The sequence below is a fragment of the Lepidochelys kempii genome, chromosome 4 (assembly GCF_965140265.1).
Source record: "Lepidochelys kempii isolate rLepKem1 chromosome 4, rLepKem1.hap2, whole genome shotgun sequence".
Taxonomy (NCBI): Eukaryota; Metazoa; Chordata; order Testudines; family Cheloniidae; genus Lepidochelys; species Lepidochelys kempii.
In genome coordinates, this window is record NC_133259.1 from 111,794,765 (window position 1) to 111,819,413 (window position 24,649).

At 38.6% G+C, this 24,649-nt stretch overlaps 1 protein-coding gene across 6 annotated transcripts in view; it reads right to left on the bottom strand.

Moving 5' to 3' along the window:
* Positions 1-24,649, bottom strand: part of CPEB2 (cytoplasmic polyadenylation element binding protein 2) — a 92,226-nt gene that overhangs the window by 55,566 nt on the left and 12,011 nt on the right. For 5 of the 6 annotated variants that reach the window (XM_073342480.1, XM_073342478.1, XM_073342481.1 and 2 more), the window contains exons 3-4: positions 15,598-15,688; positions 6,962-7,012 (exon numbers count right to left, since the gene is read on the bottom strand). In XM_073342480.1, the coding sequence (XP_073198581.1) occupies positions 6,962-7,012; positions 15,598-15,688 (142 nt within the window). The remainder of the gene's footprint in view (positions 1-6,961; positions 7,013-15,597; positions 15,689-24,649) is intronic. The other variant, XM_073342482.1, reaches the window with a different exon arrangement.

Genomic DNA, 24,649 nt, shown 5'->3' on the forward strand with positions numbered 1-24,649 from the left:
ATGAAGTCTCTTCCTCTCCCCCACCTCAGATCTGATGAACACTCATCTGCCACCACAGCAATAGTTGTCTTTTGGATCTGGTATCAGCACCAGAGTAGGAGTGGGCAATGATGCCACTCTGACAGGCTTAGGCATCATTGGATCTGAAGAGAGACTCCATTCCATTACCCTGGAACGTGAAGCCAATTGCAAAACTGACTTTGGTCTCAGAGTAGGAATCACAGAAGACACATGCATATTGATGGATCCAATAAATCTGACTCATGGGATCTGGCACAGCCAACAGTGGCTGTCTTCTCCCTCATCTTTTTCTGAACCAACATAGTTGGAATTGAGGCTTAATTATAGGTTCCTTCATTACCAATTGACCTGACTGTGCCTCCAAACACCTTACCAGCTTTAACAGGAGGCTCTGATAAAACAGACAGAAGCCTGAACCAGCAAAGAGACAGATCACGGAATCCTTTAGGCACCTTAACCTTACTAGATGAGGCGGTCAGATCTGAAACAAGCCTCAGTCTTCAGATCAGACAATCGCCCAGAGGCTTGGCAGCTTCCTTAGACTGGAACACCTGCAGTCTATTTTCATAGAATTTGAAAATATCAGGGTTGGAAGGGACCTCAGGAGGTCATCTAGCCCAATCCCCTGCTCAAAGCAGGACCAATCCCCAATTTTTGCCCCAGATCCCTAAATGGCCCCCTCAAGGATTGAACTCACAACACTGGGTTTAGTAGGCCAATGCTCAAACCACTGAACAACCCCTTAGCTTGAGCCCAAGTCAGCTGTCACAGGCCAGCTGCAGGTTTTTATCTGCAATTTAGACATATCCTTAAGGTAATCAATGTGGTCATTTGGTGCTGGAAAGATGGCTGAGCAGGATAAGAGTCTATTAAATACTGAAATTTTCTTCTTCCATTTCACTGTCACATGGAAACAAACAACTATACTAAACTAATTATAACCACAAACGCTAATTAAACTAACATTTCAAGTTATCAACAATTATCTAAAACACTAGTATAAGAAGAAAAAAACCCCTCAGATCTGAAGGCCAGAGTGGTTCACTTCCATCTGGCACAAGTAATTGGAAGGAACTGATGTGGTAGAGTGTGCAGCATCCCCTTAAATAGTCTTGCCCTTGGCTTGTTCAAAGATGCTCAGAGGAGGGACAAGAGTGAACCCATGTGTACTGTAACGAGCACTGCTTGGAGAAAGTTCTACCGTTGTGCCGATCGCTGGAGCCTATTACCCATAACTGGGAATATGCAGAGCCACACAAAGAAGAACCTAGAATACCTGACAGGAGTGTCCTTCTATTAAAAAAGACCAAATCAGTTAAAAAGCCATCTATGAAATTAGGCTTTTAAATGATTTTTTAATAAGAGCAATAAAATTTACATATATTTAATGCTTTTAAAGAATTATAGCTATTATGCTGACTGCTAACTTCCAAATAGCATTGGGGAACCAATTCTAATTCCACTGGAATCAATAGCAAAATTGCATTAATTTAAATCGACAACAAGATCAGTCTCCAGATGTAGATTCTCTCTCTTTATGACAAGGTTACTTTGTTTGAGTAGGCCAAAAGTATAAAGGTCTATTCTCCCAAGATCATTGATTGGAGCAGAGAATCCACAAAATATACTATTGCATAACCTAATGTCTTATATGGTAAAAGAGCAAGCATAGTGGGAAGAGAGAAGCCTCAAAATTCTAAAGATGATAACAGGTTCAAAGTTGAATCAAAAATATGAATCTCCTACATTGGATTATATTGAAACATTTGACAGTAGCTCAAAGTAGGAGAGATTTCCCTTACACCCGCTCAGTTTCATTTAAATCAATGGACATTTGCACGGAGCAGCTTCCAAAATTGGCATATCTAGTGTGCAAGTTTCTGGTCTCTCCACTGCTATTTTTAAGCCACTGGAACAAATCACTGGAACAAAAGTGAAGACCTGAAATGAACAGAGGGCCCTAGAATCCTCAGGCTGTCACTTAGTTACAACAGTAACAATTACAACCACAAAGCTAAGTTGTTGCTGGAGTAAGTTTCTTAACATCAAGGACATCTATATGTAATCTAGGTCTGTACTGCCATCTGGTAAATTTTATTTCAACAGTAAGCAGCTGTTTGTCATCCACTAGGGTCTGTAATCATCTCTAAAAGGAGCAGACCATTACCCAAACAGCCTGATTCTCCAGACTAGCCCCATGTGTAATGCTCAACTTTTTCTGGTTTAACAGTACCAAATCAGAATACTCCACTCTCTTAAAATACTATACTAGAGAATTCTGATTTTGCAGCATTTTATACACATTTTGCACAGGTACCAACAACTACACAAGGTGCAAGAAACTGGAAAAAAATTAAATCATGCCCAAGGCCTCTAATCTTGATACAAAGCCTTCTTACTATGATTATGTTTTCACCAGCAAAGCTTTGACTCATAATTCTCCAATGGCATCAACACACGCTGTGTCTACACTAAGCAGCAGCATTTAAAATATATGCAAGGCACGCCCCCTTAGCACAGGTATAAAAAGCACTGCCTCACTGTCTTTACTTGTTAAGCAACATAGACATGCCAGAACATTAGGGTATATACCCTACACAGATGTCTACATCTCCAAGCAGTTCCCCTGGCTCTACAGTGCTATTTTTAGCAGTGTAGAGTCCTGCTGCCTCTCCACTGTTGGAAAGTTTCCCCATCACGGAGAAAGGCTCTGGCAGTAGGGAGGCAGTGGGGAAAGGCTCCAGAAATGGGGAGCTGCTAGAGCCTCTCTGTGCCACAGCAAAAAGGCTCCAGCAGCAGCAAAAGGTTCTGGCAGGGGGGAAAGCAGCAGGGAAAGACTACGGAAGCTCGTTGCCACCAGACCCTTTCCCTGCTCCAGTGAAAGACTCCAGCAGCAGGGAAAGTTTGCCTGCTGCCTCTCCCATGCCGGAGCTTTTAACTACCTGCTTTTCACTGCTGTGAAAGCTACACATACCCTACACACAGCTGTCAGCGTAGACAAGGCCATAGTAGCAAAAATAGCTGTACCAAGTCTACACTGCAACTTCCATTGTTGTCAGTTCTGGTGCAGCTGCACTAATGGAGAATTACAGGTCTACATTTTTTTTTAGTGTCCACAAGACCTGTGTGTAAAATCTCTAATTTATTATTGCACTTACGTGATCCTCTAGCTCTGCCTCTTTCTGTAGACATAAAAAGCAATGTAACCAACGTTCATAACATTACAGAAGAATGCCTCCATTGAGAAGCAGATGTTCATGAAGTTTTGACATATGAACATGAACTCTCTAACTTCAGCATGGCTCAGGGAGAGTCAGACCTGTACTCAAAGAAGGAATAGTTGCTTACCTTATAGTAATAGTTGTTCTTTGATATATTCTGTACATGTGGATTTAATTTACGGAGTGCTGTCACCCTCCACGCAAGTTAAGAAGTTTTATCAGAAGCGTCTACTAGGGGTTGTGTATGCATCCATCACGTCCTTGCACTCTGAGGGCATAAAGGGCAGAACGAGCTTGCCCACTGTTCAGTAGTTCCTTTGCTGCCCAGAGTCCCATGAATAGTCTCCGATCTGCACGGATGGAGGACTGGTCATGGGATCCAAATGCAGAACACCTCAAAGAACAAATAGCTACTATCAGATAAGTAACCATTCCTTTTTCTTTGAGTTCCTGTGCATGTGAATCCCACTTATGGTACTTAACTAGTAGTTCAGTGTTCCAGGTGGTGGGAGATAAGTGGTTATTTGAAAAAGACTAAAGATCTTCTCTTCCAGCCCAAGTATTAGCTCTAGATGCTGACACCAGAGTATAATTGTGGCTAAATGTAGGCATTGAAGACCGTGTGGCTGGTCTACAAATTTCAACTACTGGAACACTACTGAAGCACACTGCTGAGGTAGCTTGGGATCTAGTAGAATGAGCAGACACTGGACCTGGATGTTGTAGCTTATTAACAAGGTATGAAATCTTTATATGGTCCACAACCCATTTAGATAATTTTTGAGCGGGGACTGGTCTAACCTTTGATAAATTGCCATACATGATAAAAAGTCTAGGAGATCTCCAGACCAGTCTCATGTTAATACAAGAGACACCCACCCCTCATTATCTAAGGTATCTAACTTTCCCGCATCAAGGGATGAATGAGGCTTTGGAAAAAATACAGTAAGTGTATATATTGACTAATGTGAAAGTCACAAATAACTTTTGGGATAAATTTAGGGTGAGGCCTCATAGTTACTCTATCTGCATAAAAAAAAACATACGGGGATTTGACATGAGTGCTTGGATCTCACTTACTCTGCACCCAGAAGTGACTGCCACCAAAAAATTCACCCTTAATGATGGAGGGAGCAAAATGAAAGGGAATCAGATGGAGATCCCATTAATGAAGAAAGGGCTAAGCTCAAGTTTCATGAAAGTGGTATCTCTCTTACTGGTGGAAACATCTGCAAAAGTCCCTTCAGAATCTTTGTGATGGTTCAATGGGAAAACACTGAGGAACCCTGAACAGGAGGATGAAAGGTCATAATTGCAGTGCAGTGAATTTTAAATTGAGCTAAATTCCAGGCCTGATTACTGTTTTTAAAGCAGTAGAGAGTCTAGAATGAATGGAATATGATCAACAGGATTAACAGTAGAGGACCAAGTTGCCTCACCCACCCGGAAAGAAAAATGCTTCCACTTAGCTGTGTATGTTTTCCTGGTTGAAGATTTTCTACATTCCATGAGGATCTCCTGGACCTTGGCAGAACTCTCCCTATTTGTTGACGTTAACCAGACAGTCTCCATAATGTCAGATGAAGAGATGTTTGGTTCAGATGGAGTATGTGCCCAGAATCTTGAAAGATTATGTCTATCAGGAGTGGGAGAGTTATGAACTCGTGACTAGAGAGATGTAGTAGTTCTGGATAGCAGAATTGGTGAGGCCATGATTGCCCCACTAGGATCATCTGAGCCCTGTCTTGTCTCACTTTCCTTAGTATCCTGGGGATTAACAGGAACAGGAGAAATGCATAGACTAGATAATCTGACCATGGAATATGAAACGTGTCTGCTGAAGCACCCTGACTGGCCCCCTCAACAACAAAACAGAGGGCACTCTCCAATCTCTGGTCCTGAAGAGATCTATTTGCAGAAATCCCTGTGTCCTGAATACCCTGCTAGTACTGCATCTTTTAAAGACCATTCGTGGGAAGATGAATTCGTTTTGCTTAGCTGATCTGTCAGGGGGTTCAATTCCCCTGGAAGATGTCAGAACTATACGGTGAAGAATGCACCATTCCAACAGTGAAACAGCCTCTTGACACAGGAGGTCTGATTTTGCTGCCTCTTGCCTGTTTAAGTAATACGTTGCTATAGAGCTGTCCATCAGCATGTGTACTGCTTGGTGCTTTAAAAGAGGTAGAAACGATTTGCAAGCCAGGTGAATCACCCTAAATTCTAGGATGTTTACGTGAGCTGACAAATCTGCAGATGTCCATAGACCACAAACGTGGAATTGGTTTAGATGTGCACCCCAGCCCTTACTACATGTGTCAGCAATTAACGGTCTTCATGTGCATTATCAGAATGAAAGACAATCCTCAGCAAACATTGTTTCGATCCAACTACCAGGGAAGAGACAATAGGATCATCCAAGGGACTGTTACTTGTTGGTTCATACCAGGGATGTTTGGATGATAAACTGATCTGATCCAGGACTGAAGAGGTCTCAGTCTGGAGAAAGGTGTCATGAGAGTACCTGAGGCCATTCAAGATGGCAGGCCTTAGTGAAATTCATTCTAGGTTACGTAAGATGAAGCAATATCAGAACAGGTAGCAATTCTGTTCAAGAACTCCTAGAGGAATTCACAGTCAAACTGGGTGGACATATCTAATGGAGTCCCAAAAGAGTCAGTCTGTATCCAGTATTATTCAATATTTTCATTAATAACTTGGATAACTTGTAGTGGAGAGTATATTTATAAATTACAGATGACACCAAGCTGGGACGGGTTGAAAGCACTTTGAAGAACACGATTAGGATTTAAAATGACCTTTAAAAAAATCACAGAATTGGTCTGAAATCCACAAGATGAAATTCAATAATGACAGGTACAAAGTATTTCACTTAGGAAGGAAAAATTAAATACACAACAACAAAATGGAGAATAGATGGCTAGGTGGTAGTTCTGCTGAAGAAGAACTGGGGGTTATAGTAGATCACAAATTGCATACGGAGGCCACTAAGCTGTTCTGAATCTCTGCTGAGGAGCAGTTAGAAGGAACTGTGGGGCAGGTGGGGTTGCTCTGCCCTTTATGCCCTCATGATGTGTGTGAGTGTGTGTGTGTGTGAGTGTGAGTGTGAGTGTGAGAGAGAGAGAGCGAGCGAGCGCGTGAGTGAGTGAGAGTGTGATGGCGGGGTGCATACACAACCCCTTCTGGACACTAGTGATAAAACTTCTGAATTCCTGGATGCTGGGGGGAAAACAAGCACACTGTAAGTGGGAGCTATATGCACAGGAACTTGAACTAGTTCCAAATCCTCTCACATACACAAAAGAAGTGTTACTTCAGACGAACACAGGCTTAGTTGCATAATTCACACAAACTATACCATGTCAGAAATCCATACTTTCTATCATTTTAGTTTTTGCTTTCTATAATACTAGATGTTTTCTGGTGAACAGAATATTGACTTCCTTGGGAACAGAAAATAAGAGTATATTTTCATATGAGAATTTCAAATTTAAAGTAAGCTATATCTAATTAAAAGCTGTTGTAAGATTAACTCTTACCATTTAATGCTGAAAGATGGTGACAGTCCCTGGAAGATTGTCACAGTCTCTGGATACAGTTAACTCAGTAAAAGAATAGAATATTCCATTTTTACATTAACATTTCAGATTTAAGCTAAGCTAGAAATAATTAAAAACTGTTAAAAGATTATTGCTTACCATTTAACATCAGAAGATTGTCAGTCCCTGGATGTGGATAACTCAAGCGACCTTAAAAAAAAGTACCGTGATTTTAGCTATTACGCTTAAAAAAGAATAAAGAAAAATCATTGCCTACAGTTAAAATATATACTGTATTTCCATTTTGTCTAGGGGACATAAAGAGCTAATATTTAACTCCAAGCACATTAGCAACAATACCCTTGACCCAAGTTAAAGTTGACAAGAACAAACTTCTTAACCTTAATTCTCTGGTCATAAGATCTGCAGTGTGCTTTTGGGATCAGCTCCAATAGGATAAAGCCACTTTTTGTTTCATGCAACCCAGAAATAGTGCTGGCTGCTCTAGTATTCTCTTTCATACTCACTGTGAAAACTTGTTCATATGCACATTATTTAGCAGAGTTTAACTGTTGCAGTTTGGAATTTCTCCACTGACCCAATGTATCAAAAATCCTGTTATGAGTTCAGATTAAAACATTTTACTTGCTTTTAACTGATTTATAGTTGCATCTTGTTGTACTTCATATAATTTCTGCATATATTGTTCTTCCACTAAGGTAGTTTGACAAAACCAAAACAAAACAAGAATGTTTCAATTATTGAATTTTTTAAAAGCCTTTAGAATGCGAACATTCTTTAAAAAGTTTCTTGGAGATTCCTATTAGCTAGTTAATGGATTAAAAATGTAAAACTACAAAATACAAAAACGTGTTAAAGTAAAAATTACAGGAAATCCTCATGTACTCACACCAGGATTTTAAAATATTTATTGCAGCAAATAGGGTCTTGTCAGTTAAACTTGATGTTTAAAGTGCATAGAAAAACGTCTCCTCATTCTAATCTCCTTTTTATTAAAAAGGAGAAGTTTTCTGTTCACAGGAAGCTGCAAACATGACAGCACTGCAAACTGACCTACACAGAAACTTACAATAGCTGCTCTGTTTCACTGCAACATGCCTTAGAGCACAAGTAAAAAAAAAAATCCCAACATATCCATACATTTTATTGATATTAAAACAGCCTTGCTTAACTATAATCTCAAATCATATAATATTTTTAATTAGAACATTCAATATTATTATACTGCAACCAGATGATTGCCGAGACATAATGAAGGATCCAATCCTGCAGCCTTGTGTATGTGGAACTCACACTGATTTCAGTGGGAGTTGTGCATACAGAGAACTTGCAGGATAGGACTCAATTATTGAGTAACTATTATTAAAAGATTTTGTGCATACTTGTATCTTTTAAGCATGCATGCACACATACACAAACCAGCAGCCACCCTCACATTAAAGATGCCTAACACTTCCCATTATAAGAAAAATACAGACTTTTTTCCTTTGGAAAACTAAAAGCCTCTATGGTTTGCTGCAGGACTTTGAAATTTAGCAGGGGGATACTCCTGATGCCCGAGAGGATATCTTTTTGTGTCCCAGAAAAGCTTTTTGACGAAAATCTGTTCAAATAGAATTTGGTTTTGGCTTTTTTTTTTTTTTAAGAAAAAGAAAACAAACGTGAAAATTACATACCAAAAAAACTACAAAAAAGAATGTTGATTGTAAAGTCAAGTACTCAAAAATGAGAAAATACCAGAATTAAGGCTTCCTTGTTTACGTGCATTATGATACAGTTTTTAATGACGTTACTACAGACTACTTTTTCCACAGGTTCCCCTCCTCATTCAGTGTACAGAATGCATGGTGCTTAAGTGAATGAATCAGGATTCCATAGGATCCCCGACTCATTTACGTTAGAAGTTGAAGGTGTGTGGTAAATAAGGCAGATAACCGCAGAAAGAAAAAGGATGGTCTTGTGGTTAAGGCAGCTGATTGTCAAACCTAGGGATAGAACAGAGGTTGGGGGGGTTGTTAGACTTCCTACATAATCATGAGCAAGGCACTTAAATAACTGAAAAATTTTCCAGATGCACTTTATGTTCCTCATTTTCTGGGCTCCAAATCTGAGACAACTGAGGTCCACTTTTCTGTTGTGTTGGGCATTCACAACAATCGAAGTCAGTGGGAGCTGTGGCTGGTCAGCCCCTCTGGCAGTAAGGCAGTATGTTCTGGAAAAGTGAGCGCAGAATTGAAAGTCAGGCAGCCCAAAATTCTAATTTTGGATCTGCTACTGATTCACTGTGTGAAACAGGGAAAGTCACTTCGCCTTTCTGTCTCAGTTCTCTAGTACTAGTCTGTAAGAGGGGGATAATATTCATGCTCAGCCACAGGGTTGTTGTGAGGACTGATTAATTAATATCTGTACAGTACTTTGAACATATCAAGTGCTATAACAAAATCAGGTCCCTGGGTATGTCAAGTTGGGTACTCAAAATTAGTGGAGAATTTTGCAAATTTACTCTTAATGTTCCTGAACCTCAGTTATCCCTTTGTAAAACAGGAATAATACTTTCCTTGAGAAAGAACTGAGAGATAGAATTTAAGATACTATGTTGCTAAGCCCCACAGACAAGCTAATGAAGAAACGAGTAACTTCATTTTTTGTGTAGGGCTGGGATGGTGTTTGTTTGAAGAAGGATAAAAAAAAATATAGAACAGTTATCTCATTCACCAAGCCTCATTCATCTTGTGCATTGGCTGCACAGGCAACCTTAGTTGTGGCATTTCCTATCTTTGGAATGCTTGACTTTGCAACCCTAAGAACATTTTTAACATAGCATTTTTGCATACATATTATTATAGTTTGACTTTTGCAAGTTCCTGTGTGTGGGCAAACCTCGGCACTCAAAGGGAATGCAACTGGTTTAATGGGATTATGTGTGAATGTACAGTTTTTCTAGCATGGAGTCAGTTGCAAGATCAGTGTGTTTTTTATAACCCTTCTCCAATTTCTTTTCAATTTTTTGGAAAGTGGATGTTAATACAATACAATTAGGTTCTTATTAAATGCATGTTTGAGTGGTCAAGCACACTAAAAAGTCAAAGAAAGTTTAAAGAGACACTGTCAATCTGAAATCAGTCAATTAGAAAAGGCTAAGAGAAGATTCAAGTACTACATTTTCCCAAGTGTCTCTATTAACTTTTGTTGTTTTTTCAACCATATATTGCTATTTTCAAAAGTTTATCTTTACCCGAATGATACACGAAAAATTCACATAAACCAGAGGTAGGGAAACTGTGAACCCAACTTCACACAAAGTGCTGTCAAATATATGAAGTGAAAAAATATTTTTTCAAGTCTTTCAGTGATAATATGAAAAAAAATATGCAGGTAAAAGTGCAATTTTAAAGTTGATATCTCCTTACGACTACTCAACAACATAATTTGGTGGTATGTTGTGCATTTTGTGTATTTTATGAAACAGAAAATGTGCAACACAACACTGCTAACGTTACTACAGCAACATTAACTTTCAGTAGAGACATTAATATTTGAATTTGCAACCTTATTGTTGCACTAATGCTAAATTTTTTTGCATTTCATTTCCATTATGGTGGAAAAAATAAATAAATCTGTAAACAGTTACAAATCTGCAGTCCTCCCCGCCGCCCACCCTCAACTCCTCCATTCCAGTGAGCATGGTCCAGCTAGTGGCTTTCAAAAGCAAGCTCTTCTGGTGTGTTGAGACTCCTAAGTAAGATGCTAGAAATAGAAACTACAAATAAGAAATTTAGATACAGAGAAGCTTCCAGTTATATCAAACTCTTTTTTCCATAGATAAACCTATATTGTAATTTTCTTTTCCTCACTATCTCCTAGTGTCTATTACAATAATCTACTATTGTAATATTCCTAATGATTTCCCCAAGTTTGTTTTCCCCTTACAGAGGAGCATAGAGAAAAATGTGTAATGCCTGTTTACAACTACCTTACAAAATGGGTGTAAAATATTACCACTTATGTAAATGAGTGGCTACTTCTGATTTGGTAATATTTTGCACAGGTGTAAGTGGCTACAAGAAAGCAAGTAGTGGTGAATCAGGCCTCAAGACTAATATTGCTTCCTTTCAACACAGAACACGTTAAACACACAAAGGGAAAAAAAAAAAAGACTAGCCTATCCACAGTGGAGACAATTCAGGCTCTTCAACAAAAATAAAAATAAACCCCAAAGCAATACCATAAGCCACTAGCTTCTCAGTTCTAATGCACTTCCACGAGAAGCATAGTTACTTCCCCAATTGCCTATCAACATGAGCTAGTCTAGCGTAAGTACACTGAATCGCCTGCTGTTGCAATACCTATAAACTAAGTCTTCTCTGTGTGTTTTTGGCACTAGCAAGAAGCAGTTGGGGGGGGAACCCAACAAAACCCCCCCACAAAAGACCATTTCTAAAAGAGGCAGCATGGGGACCAATGTTCAGGTACTTCAGCTTAGCTTTTCTCTCAGGTTCTCTAGTGCTCCTCAAAACAATTTGAGTCACATGTTAATAGAAGAATCAGTAAGAAATAGCTTTATAATTTTGGTGTATGACCGCACTGTCTTCAGCTCGGATTCTACTGATCTTAAAAAAGTCAAGTCTCTAACTTAAATGCTATTTACTAATAATTTGTTCTGAAATGCCCTGGTGAGAAAGCAATATGGATAAAAGATCAATCCAGATGTTAAATGTTACCATCTTATTTTTCTATAGAATTAAGACCGTTATAAAAATTTACAAAGTTTAACATCCAATTTTCAAAGACTTAGATTTACATAAGAATTACATCTTTCTTTGGTCAGAGACTTTACACAGATTAAATTTAGAGTAAATAAAGTCTAGAACTGCATATTTATAAACATATGCTAATTCTTAGAACATATATGAATTTATCTTACAGTAGAAAGTAGATTAGATAAAATCCATAGTTCTGTAAATTAACAAGAGCAAACACAGTGAAATCCTCATTTTCTAACAAATGGATTTTCAAATATAAAATATAAAGACAAATGCTGTAAACTAGTACATACAAAGTTTGTTCTGCATTCCACTAATCGAAAACAAGATGCTTAGTCATACTCCAGACACTGTAAGCAGCTAAATCTGAAACACGTGCTTAAAATTCCAAGGACTTTCATTTTACCACTGCAGTACTACATAAAAGATGCATTGTTTTGTTTAAATTTACAATTGAAAAAACTTGCTATAAAAACAAACATTCTTGTTATAACAAACCATACTATTTACCAAGAGATTTTATTAAGCAGGCACATTCTACAAATAAACAAGCCGGGTTTGTCAGTTAACTTGAGAAATATTGTGATGGGCAAGACTCTCAGAGAGAATTTGGCTACCAAGACACTGTAGTAGGGCCTGAACTAACAAAAACTAAGGTTTTGTAGCTTCTTGCATCCTGCCAAAAATCAAAGGAATGACACAGAGACTGCAACAAGTAAAAGGGATGGAAGACAGGTTTTAAGCTATTCTAGTGGATGTCACTTTTTCTCCCATTTACTCTCAACGAATATAATTGAAGAATGCTCTATGTTAATAATTTATCCCTTTCACTTTGAACAAGTAATATATTTCCCAAAGAGAAGCAGTATCTTGATCAAAATATTTACTTCAAACAGATGTACTCAACTACTCAATTTAAGTTCAGTTGGTGAGTGTGGATTATTCTCTGCCTCTCAAATAAAAGCTTTTCCTTTTAATCCAACTTTATATTTGACTTTCAGAAAGCATGCTCAGGTGTTAATCAGCTTTAGTACACTTACGAACATCAGCAGCCATATTATGAAAACGCCATTATATATATAGCAATGTGTAGGCCAAAACTTTAGGATCAGAGATTTAAAGACCTACATCTATATTTAGGCCTCCGCTGACGTAATTTTTAGAAGCACAGAACGTCTACGCCTCCCATTGAATTCATCAGGTTTTCAGAAGTTCTTAAATTAGAAGTGTTAACTTTAAGCAAACTGGTTTTAAAATTTTATCTTTAGTCTTAGTGAAGATGCAAATTTGATGACGATTATTCCAAAAAGTTATGGGTTTGCTTTAAGATATGGCTAGGTAGAATAAATAAAACCCAGTTTTACATCCTGGAAAAAATGAACATCATGGTAGGTTTAAAAACTTATTCCCATTCAAATTGGACCCAATTCCCCCGGGCTCCCTCAACGTATCTCAGAATCAAGACTGAAAATTGCCCAGCATATAATATGTCGGACATTTGGGGAATTCTGGGATATGCACCCAGAGGGCGACATGACACAATCAGTGCAGCACAGTACCATGACAGTGTAGATGTGGGGCAAACTGAGGGTTGTTATACTGCAGCAGCACTTCCAAAGTGCACATCCCCAGCTAGAGTTTGAAGAATCAAGTTATTTTGATTGAAACTGAAATAATTTTTTAAATGTAGACTAGACTTCTAGGTAGGTTTTGAAAACTTCCAACACAACAGGTAGCTAAGATGCAACGCGATTTATTGAAAAACAGAGGATTTGTCACCTAAAAAGTAGAAATGTGGCAATTTGTGGTTGCCTAAAGATAGGCACTGTCTACGGTCTTTTGGGCAGGAACTATCTCTTAATATGCGTTTGTACGGTACCTAGCACAATGTGAGCCTTATCAAAACTGAGGCCTCCGTGTTAATGTAAGATAAATAATAATTAGGAATTTCTGGGGGTAGAAAATGAGTGGATGAGCACAGACTACCATACATGAACAGTAATTACTTCTAACCATACCTAGTTCTGAACCTAATTTCTTTGAATGAGAAAAGGCACTTGTTTTGTAGTGAGTACTAAAGGCATAGCAAGTTTGAAGTCTTTAAACCAGTCTAAATTGGAAGACAAATAGTTTAAACATAGCATAAAAAAGAAACAACATTCCATTTGCACAACTCAGATGGCTTGGGTTTATTCAAAACTTATTTTTAAAGTCCTTTGGGCTTAGATTAAGACTGTTAAAATTCTTTGGTGCTTAATTTTTAAATCATTACACAATGAAAACAGGAATTAAAAATGGAAGTCCATAAACGTTAACTTATAAGGTCACTGCTGTAGCCCCATGATTTCAATTAAGCACACCTGAGGAGAGGAAACCACTTTCCAAAAGTTCAGAAATGAACTAGCTGCACTTTTAACCTCAAAGAAACAGGTTACTTGTACAACTAGTACATATCTCACCTGTTTTGGAAATAAAAGTTTACAGGACAGAATTGAGTTATTTGTGTTAAAAACAAACATGTAGTTAAGCTATAATTACAGTACAGTTCAAATACTTTTATATTATCTACAGTATGCAACTAGAGTTCTTATTTCTTACAAGTCTGAGGAATTTTAACTTTCGATTAAGAATAATTTATGTATGCACTAGTACAGTGGTTTCCAAACTTTAACAACCTGTGAACCTCTTTCACTAAAATGTCAAGTCTCGCGAACCCCCTCCTAAAAATGAATTATTTCCAGGGATTTTCTCCTTTACCCGAGTATAAATTATAAAAGCAATGATCTTGCAAATATAAAATTTGTTTTTATGACATGCTTATCACACACTATTTATTATTAATCATTACAGTATTTTTATTACATTATGAAAATGGCAACACTCTTCCAAGATCTCACTTTCATAGCTTGTATCACTTTGAATAAGCCAGTTATAAGACAAGACTCCTATGTTTCATCAAGGAGCATCAGATGTGAAACAGCATGAAGGTATTTAAGAAGCCAACTCAAAGAGTTCCTCCTACGCAACCACTCAGGTCTTGAGCAGTCCAGGCAAACAATGCACATTACAACTAAACTTAAACTTGTTCTTCATAATAAATTTATAAACAATACGAGCTGCCTATTTAATTTTAAAATCAGTAAAAAATATCCACCTCCTTTTCCATTTCTTATAAGGAGTCTGGAAATTTAAATCTCTTCAGTGTGATAGATATGCTTGCTTTGATCTGCTTAGCTCTTGGAAGTCCAGGGGTCTGCTGGCCCTCTGCTGCCCAGGATCCCTAGGGACAGCTCTGTCTGCCATCAGGGAATTCCGCCCCCAGAATTCCCTGTAACATTTCATGAACCCCCAGGGGTTCATGAACCCCAGTTTGGGAACCACTGCACTAGTACCAGTAGCCAAGAATGTGTCTTCACATTTCACTCAATTTGGAATTATCTTCAAAAAAAAAAAAAAAAAAAGTGGACAAAAAATTTCTAAACATACCAAGAGAGAGAAGGTGGGCGAGGTAAAGGTGTTAATTTCCCACTTCACCTTGAATGGCCTTTTGCAACATGTGTTAACTCCTTATCTGTTCTACCTTGTAATCTGTGATACTCTGAGTACCTTTTCCAGACTTCAAGAAGAGCTCTTTGTAAGCTTGAAAGCTTGTCTTTCTCCAATAAAAGTTGGTCCAATAAAAGGTATTACCCTCATCCATCTTGTCTTACTAATATTTTGGGACCAACACGGATATACCAACACTGTAAATGCTTGAAGGCAGAAATATGTTACACCAGAAGAGTGACTTTTTGAGTCAGCAAGGTTTTTGAAGTAAACTACTTTATTTCTAGTAAAAACTATAGACACCCCAATATTACAAATGTTATGCAACCATAAATATATTTAGCATATAATACAGATTATAATATATATTTGAAACAGTGCTTGCTACGGGTTGAAGAAGCAATGAATCAGTTCTAAATTAACAAAGAATGGGTGACATTTTCTTTAGTTAGCATAGTCACATACCTTTAAGCGGATCGTGCTCTGCTCTCATGATGTCAATAAGAGAGTTTTCCAATGAGTGCATATTCAGACTGTCATACATTCTATTTCGATCCTAAAAGGGAACAAAATTTTTTAGTACTGGAGTACAAAAATTGTACTTTTTAAACAGGGAAACTTGACAGGAAGACTGAGATTACTCTGAGGTAATGCACTCATAATGTGGTGATGGATGGAAGTATAAAAGCCGAAGGTAGTGAAAATGGACTCGCAATTGAACACTATTGCTTGTTAGTCTGAATATAACTTTCCTGAAACTAGCTTTTATGCCATCCAAATATAAAATCAGAGATACACTTTGAATCTGGAAAAGGTATAGTTCAACATATTTTCCTTCACACATCAAGTTATATACACATTATACAGACATACGTACACATTTAAAGAACTTTATCAAGTCTGCAAAATCAAACACTCAAAACTTAAATGCCACAATTAAGACTGTACAGCCTTAATTCAAAGCCCTTTTGTGTATGCATAATGATAAATATTTAATTACATGACCACATAAAATTTTTTCCATGGGCCCCTTGCCTCATTCAGTGCACAGGATGGACCTGCTCTGGGGATGAATCAGGTGTATATAGTGAAGACTTGTCTATAGGATCCTATCACAAAGTTCACCACTTACTTCTGGGACACCTCCTCGTGGCTTTTATATAAATACATACATATGCTGTCTCTCTCTCTCTCTCTCACACACACACTTTGTTAGGGACTCAAACCCCTCCATGAGTTTCACGGCTGTTTGTGAGGCAACGGACTGGTGTTTCTGCACCCAAATCCTCAGGGAGACACTCCCCTCTTTGTAGCTTAGCCCTCTGGCCATGCCACAATAATTTTTGCTTTCCAGGATTTCGAAGTCTGTCTGGCACACTCTGGGTTCCAGCTCAGAGACCCTATCACTAGCAACCATGACATATGAAATCCCAGACTCTGTTGTTGTTTTCCTGGTCTCCTTCCTACTTTTCCTTATCTTCTGGCCTACCCTTAGGTTACCACTGGAGCATTCCCATCTCCCTGTGCCTATTTTGTCCCCCGCCCCGCCTCGGGTTCTTGCCAGAGTCTATAATCCAAATCAGGACCCCAGGGCTTACTCTCCTCCTAGACCTCCTCCTTGTCTCTAGCCAGCTCCCCTCTTCTCTGGGGAGTGACTGCAGAGATCCTTCTTACAGCTCTCTCTTATCACCATCTTCCTCTCTTTAGGACTGTCCCAGCTCCTCTGCACTTGGGTTCCATCAGCCATATCAGCCCTAACTCTCCTCCAGGTGCAGCCTGTCACAAGGTTAATTGGCCCTTTTTACCTAGTCAAGCCTTGTGTGTGGTAGACACCCCAACACAGACTCTCACTTCATTTGCTGCAAAAGTTGGAAGGTGTATATTGAATAAAAAGAAAAGGAGTACTTGTGGCACCTTAGAGACTAACCAATTTATTAGAGCATAAGCTTTCGTGAGCTACAGCTCACTTCCTCAGATATCTGAGGAAGTGAGCTGTAGCTCACGAAAGCTTATGCTCTAATAAATTGGTTAGTCTCTAAGGTGCCACAAGTACTCCTTTTCTTTTTGCGAATACAGACTAACACGGCTGTTACTCTGAAACCTGTATATTGAATGAGGCAGAGGATTATGAAGAAGAAGGATAGTGTCATAATTAGAGGTTGAATGCTGCCCTGAGAATTGGCTTTCCTCCCTGCCTCTGCCACAGAGTTCCTGTGTTATGTTGGGCAAGTCACTTAAAGCAAACATTTCACAGGTGGCCATTAACTATGCGCTCCTCCTTTTTGGGTATGTGACTCAAGATCCTGGATCTCATTTGGAGAAGTGTTAAATGTTCATAGCTGCAACTGAAGTCTGGAGAGTTGTGTTTTGAATATATGAAAGTTCTTTATTATGCTAAGTAGACTGAAAAAAAAATCAGGTCTTAGGTGTCTCAAATTGAGCAATGTTAGTGTATAATTTTTACCTTAATCTCTGTGCTTCAGTTCCCCATTTGTAAAATGGGGATAAGAATACCCCCTCAATTCACAGGGGTGTTACAAAATTAATTCATTGCTATTTGTGAAACAGATACCAAAGTGATGAGCACCACAGAAAAAACCCTGAGGAAATTAATAATTCCATCTTCAGAGTAGGGTTTGAATAGCATGCAGTAAATAAGGCACGGGTCCACTCATTGAACAATGTGAAAAAGGAGAATACTGAATAACTGCTCAGTAAGCGACCACCATTTGTTTTGTGCACTGAATGAGGCAAGAAAGAAAGTTTAATAATTTCATGAAGATAATGTTATTGCAAATGTACAAAAGGAACAAGTTAAGCCTGCACAGGCAATGAGCTTGTCCTACAGAAGCAATAACGTGTGCAGCCTCTAGCTTTACAACTTTTAGCATATTATTGGTGGGGAAAATTTCCAACCAGCTCTGTTTTTCAACAGGAAAACTATAGGAATTGTATGGTCAGTGATAGCGAAATAAAGACTTTTTTTGATCTAACTTAACATACAACTTCTGATTTACTGGCTAGGAAGCTACAGATAGAATACTATACTTAAACACATCTGAAAACACCAGTAAGATTTTGAAATTCATAACCAGTATTACTGACTATGCAACTAGTTGCAGTTATTCAAGTATTTGTGGCTTGTGGCATTTAATACATCTATGTAACAAAGTTCTAGTTCAAGTGTCTTACAGTTTAGATTCTTTTGGTTAGACTATTGCCACATGACTATAGAGGTGACAGACGGAATAAATTCTTCCTGTTAAAGGGCAGATTGTGACACTAGCTCTTTTTGGGGTGGTGAAAAGATGTTAATCCCAGAAGGAATTCTGACTGACTTGACTGGAAGTCCCCTGAGGAAGATAGGAAAGAATACTGTAGAATAGGGGTCTACTACCCTTGGGATCCCCTTTGTAAACATATCCAATGGTGAATATACAGGGGTCACAGTCCTATCCTTATATCACTCCCTTTTAAGTACCTACCCTAAGCATGTCTTGCCCCTGCAAGGAAGTTTAAAAAGTGTGGAAGGAAGGACGAAAGGACCGTTGTACCACAGCGTCCACTATGCCCCTGAGCAAGACCAGCCACAGTGTGGTCTTGAAATGTTTATCATTCATTTTTAAAACACTTGAAAGCAAAAAGCATCTCAACACTGCACAAAAAACATACAACACTAGCTAGTGCACCAAAATAAATAGCTAGATATCTAATCTGGCCAAATCCTAACCTACTACACCATAATAAAGCCTACAAAATACACAAGCCTTTAGCCTTGCCTTGAAAGATGCAACCAATGAGCTTTGGCAGACATCTAGGGAGTAAGCATTCAAAATTGACAGACCACTCCTAGCCATACACTCAACTATACAGTGTAATCAGCTAGCCCAAACTTAACGATCCCAAGAAAAGTAGAAATTTCTTTGGGTACGGAGCCCAATTTTAAGTCTTTGTTCAAGTAAGAACTATTGGAGTAAAAGTTTGAAGCATACTCCCTAAATAGGCAGCCAATGCAGCATTACAGAGTGCAGGTATCAAGTGTAGGCCTTTGCTTTCTAAGGGAACACCAAAAAGTGTTGCTATAAGAAGCCTGTGTGTACGTCACCACATTAAGCTCGATGTCCAGAAGGAAAGGTCACAACTAGCTCTTTGAAAGGGGATTGTTCTGACCACTAACACAAGTTCAGCTTAGTTACGTGACTCGTTACAAATCTTCGTGTATCCATTCATCAATTTGCTGAAGTAGTGACAATACAGACTGAATCAGTCATATGGAGAGAATGATACCTTGCAAGTATAATACTTTGTGTTAGCCTCACGTTTTTGTAAAAAACTTTGTCAAAGGTGACTTTGAGGCTAACAGACTGATCAACAGAGAATAAAATGGAGTAAACAATACTGTGCTTGTAGAGAATGGCAGAATACGTTCGTTTGAACACTAATATACTATTGAGACTCTCAAGCAGCTGATAATTATACAAGAATTAGAAAAGAAGTTCTGGAAAAATGTACCACGAAAGCAGCAATACACCTGCATCAATGTTGTTTTCATCCTCTTGACAGAAGACCTAAGCTCTTTCATAGATTTCTATCACAACTTCAACTATTACCACCCTTCCATCAAACTATCTAGAACACTGCCACACCAGTATCAATTTCTTGGACATCACAATTAGCTTAAACAATGGAACCCTACTAACAACCATATCAAGAACCCACCAATCACCACATTTACCGCCACCCCAGGACATACCAAAAACTTTTATCTACAGACATGCACTCTTAATTCTCAGTATTTGCTCTGAAGAGAAAGTCCAGGATACACATCTGAACACTCTTAAAGCCATCTTCACTAAACCAGGACACTCCACCAGAGAAAAGAAAAGGAGTACTTGTGGCACCTTAGAGACTAACAAATTTTTCTTCACCAGGGAAGTAGATTGCATCATGGAATGGGCCATGCAAATACCCTCGAAAAGCCTACTTCAATACAGAAAAGAAAAACGCATCGACAGCACACCCCAATAGTCACTATCACCTCACACTGGAACCCGTATGGGGGAATCAAACAATTACAATCCATATTTGATGGGAATTACATTCTGAAAGAAATCTTTCCCAAACCCCCTCTACTGGCCTTCAAACCACCCTCACCAAGGTCATCATCAGATACAAGCTTCCCACAGACCACACCACCAACTCCAAGTGGCACCAGACCCTGCCAGAACAACAGATGAAAAAAATCTGCAAACACATCTCCACTGCTAAAATGATCAATACCCTGCCACAACACACCTTTCAAGATTCATGGGTCCTACATATGCTTATCACAACTTGTGGTATACCTCATCAAGTGCATTAAATGTCCCGACAAATGAATTCACACAGGAAAATGATAACACACAAAAACACCATATCACCCACTGGAGAATACTTTTCACAAAGCAATCACTTTATATCTGATCTTTCTATACTCATCCTCCAAGGAAACTTGCACAACACCTTCAAAAGGTGATCCTGGGAACATACATTCATAACTGCTAGGCACCAAAAACCACTGACTCAAAGGGGACATTGGTTTTATGGCTCATTACAACAATCTGTAACCCCCCACACCTCCTGCTACCTTTAATTGCCCAATTTTAACCCCTGATGCATAACAATCTATCACTCAGTTACCCACTTCAAGTGACCACCTACTGTGTGTTATCCCTTAGGAGTCAGTCAATCTGCCCCAATTTGTATTTAGCTCAGACACTCTGCTTCCTTCCCCAGTCCTGAAGAAGATCTCTCAAAAGCTTGTACCTTCCACCAACATAAGTTGGGCCAATAAAAGATAATTACATAAACTACTTTGGGTGGCCAAGAATTTTTCATGAGCATTATAATGAGTTTCTTGTATTACAAAAAAATTGCACAGTGAATTAGTTGCCAGATTCTCTTATTAGCTTTTCATTGTTTTGAATACAGAAGAGCTTGAATCCTGCTTGATCTAATCTTCTGGTGCTTCAATAGTTTTGCAGTTTCAAAATACAACACAATGAACTGAAACTGAAAGTTTACAACAAATCTACTTAGTCTCAAAGATACCCTCAATTCCCCTACAAGCTATAATTTCGTTCATTTTAAGACTCTTACAATAAGGAAAATATTTTAGAGAAAACTTGATCTGTCAGCTGACTTTTCAGAAGCAATGTTTACAAGTGTTTCACACAGCCGAAGCATCAACAAAAAAAATGAGGAGTACTTGTGGCATCTTAGAGAATAACCAATGTATTTGGGCATAAGCTTTCGTGGGCTAAAACCCACTTCATCGGATGCATGTAGTGGAAAATACAGTAGGAAGATATATATACACACAGAGAACATGAAAAAATGGGTATTGCCATACCAACTGTAATGAGACCAATCAATTAAGGTGGGCTATTATCAGCAGGAAAAAAAAAAACTTTTGTAGTGATAATCAGGAGGGCTCATTTCAAACAGTTGAATACTCACCAGCAACCACACACCAAAAACACTAACCCAGGAACCTATCCTTGCAACAAAGCCCGTTGCCAACTCTGTCCACATATCTATTCAAAGGACACCATCACAGGACCTAATCACATCAGCCACACCATAAGAGGCTCATTCACCTGCACATCTACCAATGTGATGTAGGCCATCATGTGCCAACAATGCCCCTCTCCCATGTACATTGGCCAAACCAGACAATCTCTACGCAAAAGAATAAATGCACACAAATCATTTGTCAAGAATAACAACATTCAAAAACCAGTTGGGCACAAAAAGTGGGAGTGTGCTAATAAAGTTTGCAGATGATACAAAGCTGGGAGGTATTGCTAATTTAGAGAAGGACAGGGATACCCTACAGGAGGATCTGGATGACCTTGTAAACTGGAGTAATAGGAATAGGATGAAATTTAATAGTGAGAAGTGTAAGGTCATGCATTTAGGGATTAATAACAAGAATTTTAGTTATAAGCTAGGGACGCATCAACTAGAAGTAACGGAGGAGGAAAAGGACCTTGGAGTATTGGTTGATCATAGGATGACTATGAGCTGCCAATGTGATATGGCTGTGAAAAAAGCTAATGTTGTCTTGGGATGCATCAGGAGAGGTATTTCCAGTAGGGATAAGGAGGTTTTAGTACCGTTATATAAGGCACTGGTGAGACCTCACCTGGAATACTGTGTGCAGTTCTGGTCTCCCATGTTTAAGAAGGATGAATTCAAACTGGAACAGGTACAGAGAAGGGCTACTAGGATGATCAGAGGAATGGAAAACTTGTCTTATGAAAGGAGACTCAGGGAGCTTGGCTTGTTTAGCCTAACTAAAAGAAGGTTGAGGGGAGATATGATTGCTCTCTATAAATATATCAGAGGGATAAATACCAGAGAGGGAGAGGAATTATTTAAACTCAGTACTAATGTGGACACAAGAACAAATGGATATAAACTGGCCACTAGGAAATTTAGATTAGAAATTAGACGAAGGTTTCTAACCATCAGAGGAGTGAAGTTTTGGAATAGCCTTCCGAGGGAAGTAGTGGGGGCAAAAGATCTATCTTGCTTTAAGATTAAACTCGATAAGTTTATGGAGGAGATGGTATGATGGGATAACATGGTTTTGGTAATTAAATATTCATGGTAAATAGGCCCAATGGCCTGTGATGGGTTTTTAGATGGGGTAAGATCCAAGTTACCCGGGAAAGAATTTTCTGTAGTATCTGGCTGATGAATCTTGCCCATATGCTCAGGGTTTAGCTGATTGCCATATTTGGGGTCGGGAAGGAATTTTCCTCCAGGGCAGATTGGAAGGCCCTGGAGGTTTTTCGCCTTCCTCTGTAGCATGGGGCACGGGTCACTTGCTGGAGGATTCTCTGCTCCTTGAGGTCTTCAAACTACAATTTGAGGACTTCAATAGCACAGATATAGGTGTGAAGTCTTTTTTAGGAGTGGTGGGTGAAATTCTGTGGCCTGCATTGTGCAGGAGGTCAGACTAGATGATCATAATGGTCCCTTCTGACCTAAATATCTATGAATCTATGAAAACACTTCAACCTCTCTGGTCACTCAATTTCAGACCTATTGGTTAATCTAAGGTGCCACTAGTACTCCTTTTCTTTAGGCCTAAAAGTCTCAAATCTCCAACAAAAAAAAACAAACCCTTCAAAAACAAACAGACTCCAATGAGAAACTGCAGAACTGGAATTAATTTGCAAACTGGACACCATTAAATTAGGCTTGAATAAAGACCGGGAATGTATGGGTCATTACACAAACTAAAAACTATTTCCCCATGCTAATTTCCCCCCCATACAGACACTGTTATTCACACCTTCTTGTCAACTGTTTGAAATGAGCCATTCTGATTATCACTATAAAAGTTTTTTTTTTCCCCCTCCTGCTGATAATAGCCCACCTTAATTGATTGGTCTTGTTACAGTTGGTATGGTGACACCCATTTTTTCATGTTCTCTGTGTATATTATATCTCCCTACTGTATTTTCCACTGCATGCATCCGAAGAAGTGGGTTTTAGACCACTAAAGCTTATGCCCAAATAAATTTGTTAGACTAAGGTGCCACAAGTACTGCTCATTTTTGTTTTTGTTTTTTTTTGCTGATACAGACTAACACGGCTACCATTCTGAAACCTGTCATAGAAGCATTAATTATTCTAACCATCAGATGCAATATGTCACTGGAAGTCCTGTCGGTCAACTTAGCGCAAAGTAGTACACTAACAGAATACATTTTCAGGGGTTAAATTTTTCAATAGATCTAAAGTTAGGGGGACAGGACTTTATGCTTTCTAAGGCACCAATTTCACTACTAACTGAAAAAGCATATACAAGTTAGCCACTTCATTTTTACCTACCCCTTGGATTTCATGTATTTATTGATTCTAACAAACTCAACCCTATTTCTACTAATCTCTCTTTCATAGTTTGTTTACCTCTTAGTTTCCTCCAACTTCTCACATTTAAAAAGAATGTTTCGGTGTGGTCTTCCTGGCTGAAGAGATCTGAATGTTACTACTTCTAGAGTGGAGTTAAACAAGACCCTTTCTTCAGTCACTCATATAATACTGCTAGCATAATGTGCAACCTTACTTTGGAGGCAGTGTGCTGCCTGTCATATCACTAATGGTCCAGGAAGTGAAGGACCATATTTGATTCCCAAATAATACACAACTTCAAAACAAGGGCCTCTATTCCTTTCAATTTCTGATACGTTCCCACTAGCACCAGCAAAACTGGTAAGAACTGATGCTAGGAAAATGCTATGTACACCATCACATTTGCAATTTTGTCCTAGAATTCTCCAAATCATTTAAAAAATGGGTGGAAGAGATGTGGAGTTCTCATGTTATCATATATAATTTAAACCCTCTTTTTTCTAGAGCCATTTCAAATGAGTTAAAAGTACACTAAAATACAAAAATCCTTTCAGAAAACCTTATTCAAACAAATCTTGACGTTCTGAGGAAGCCTACCATGATCTGCTTC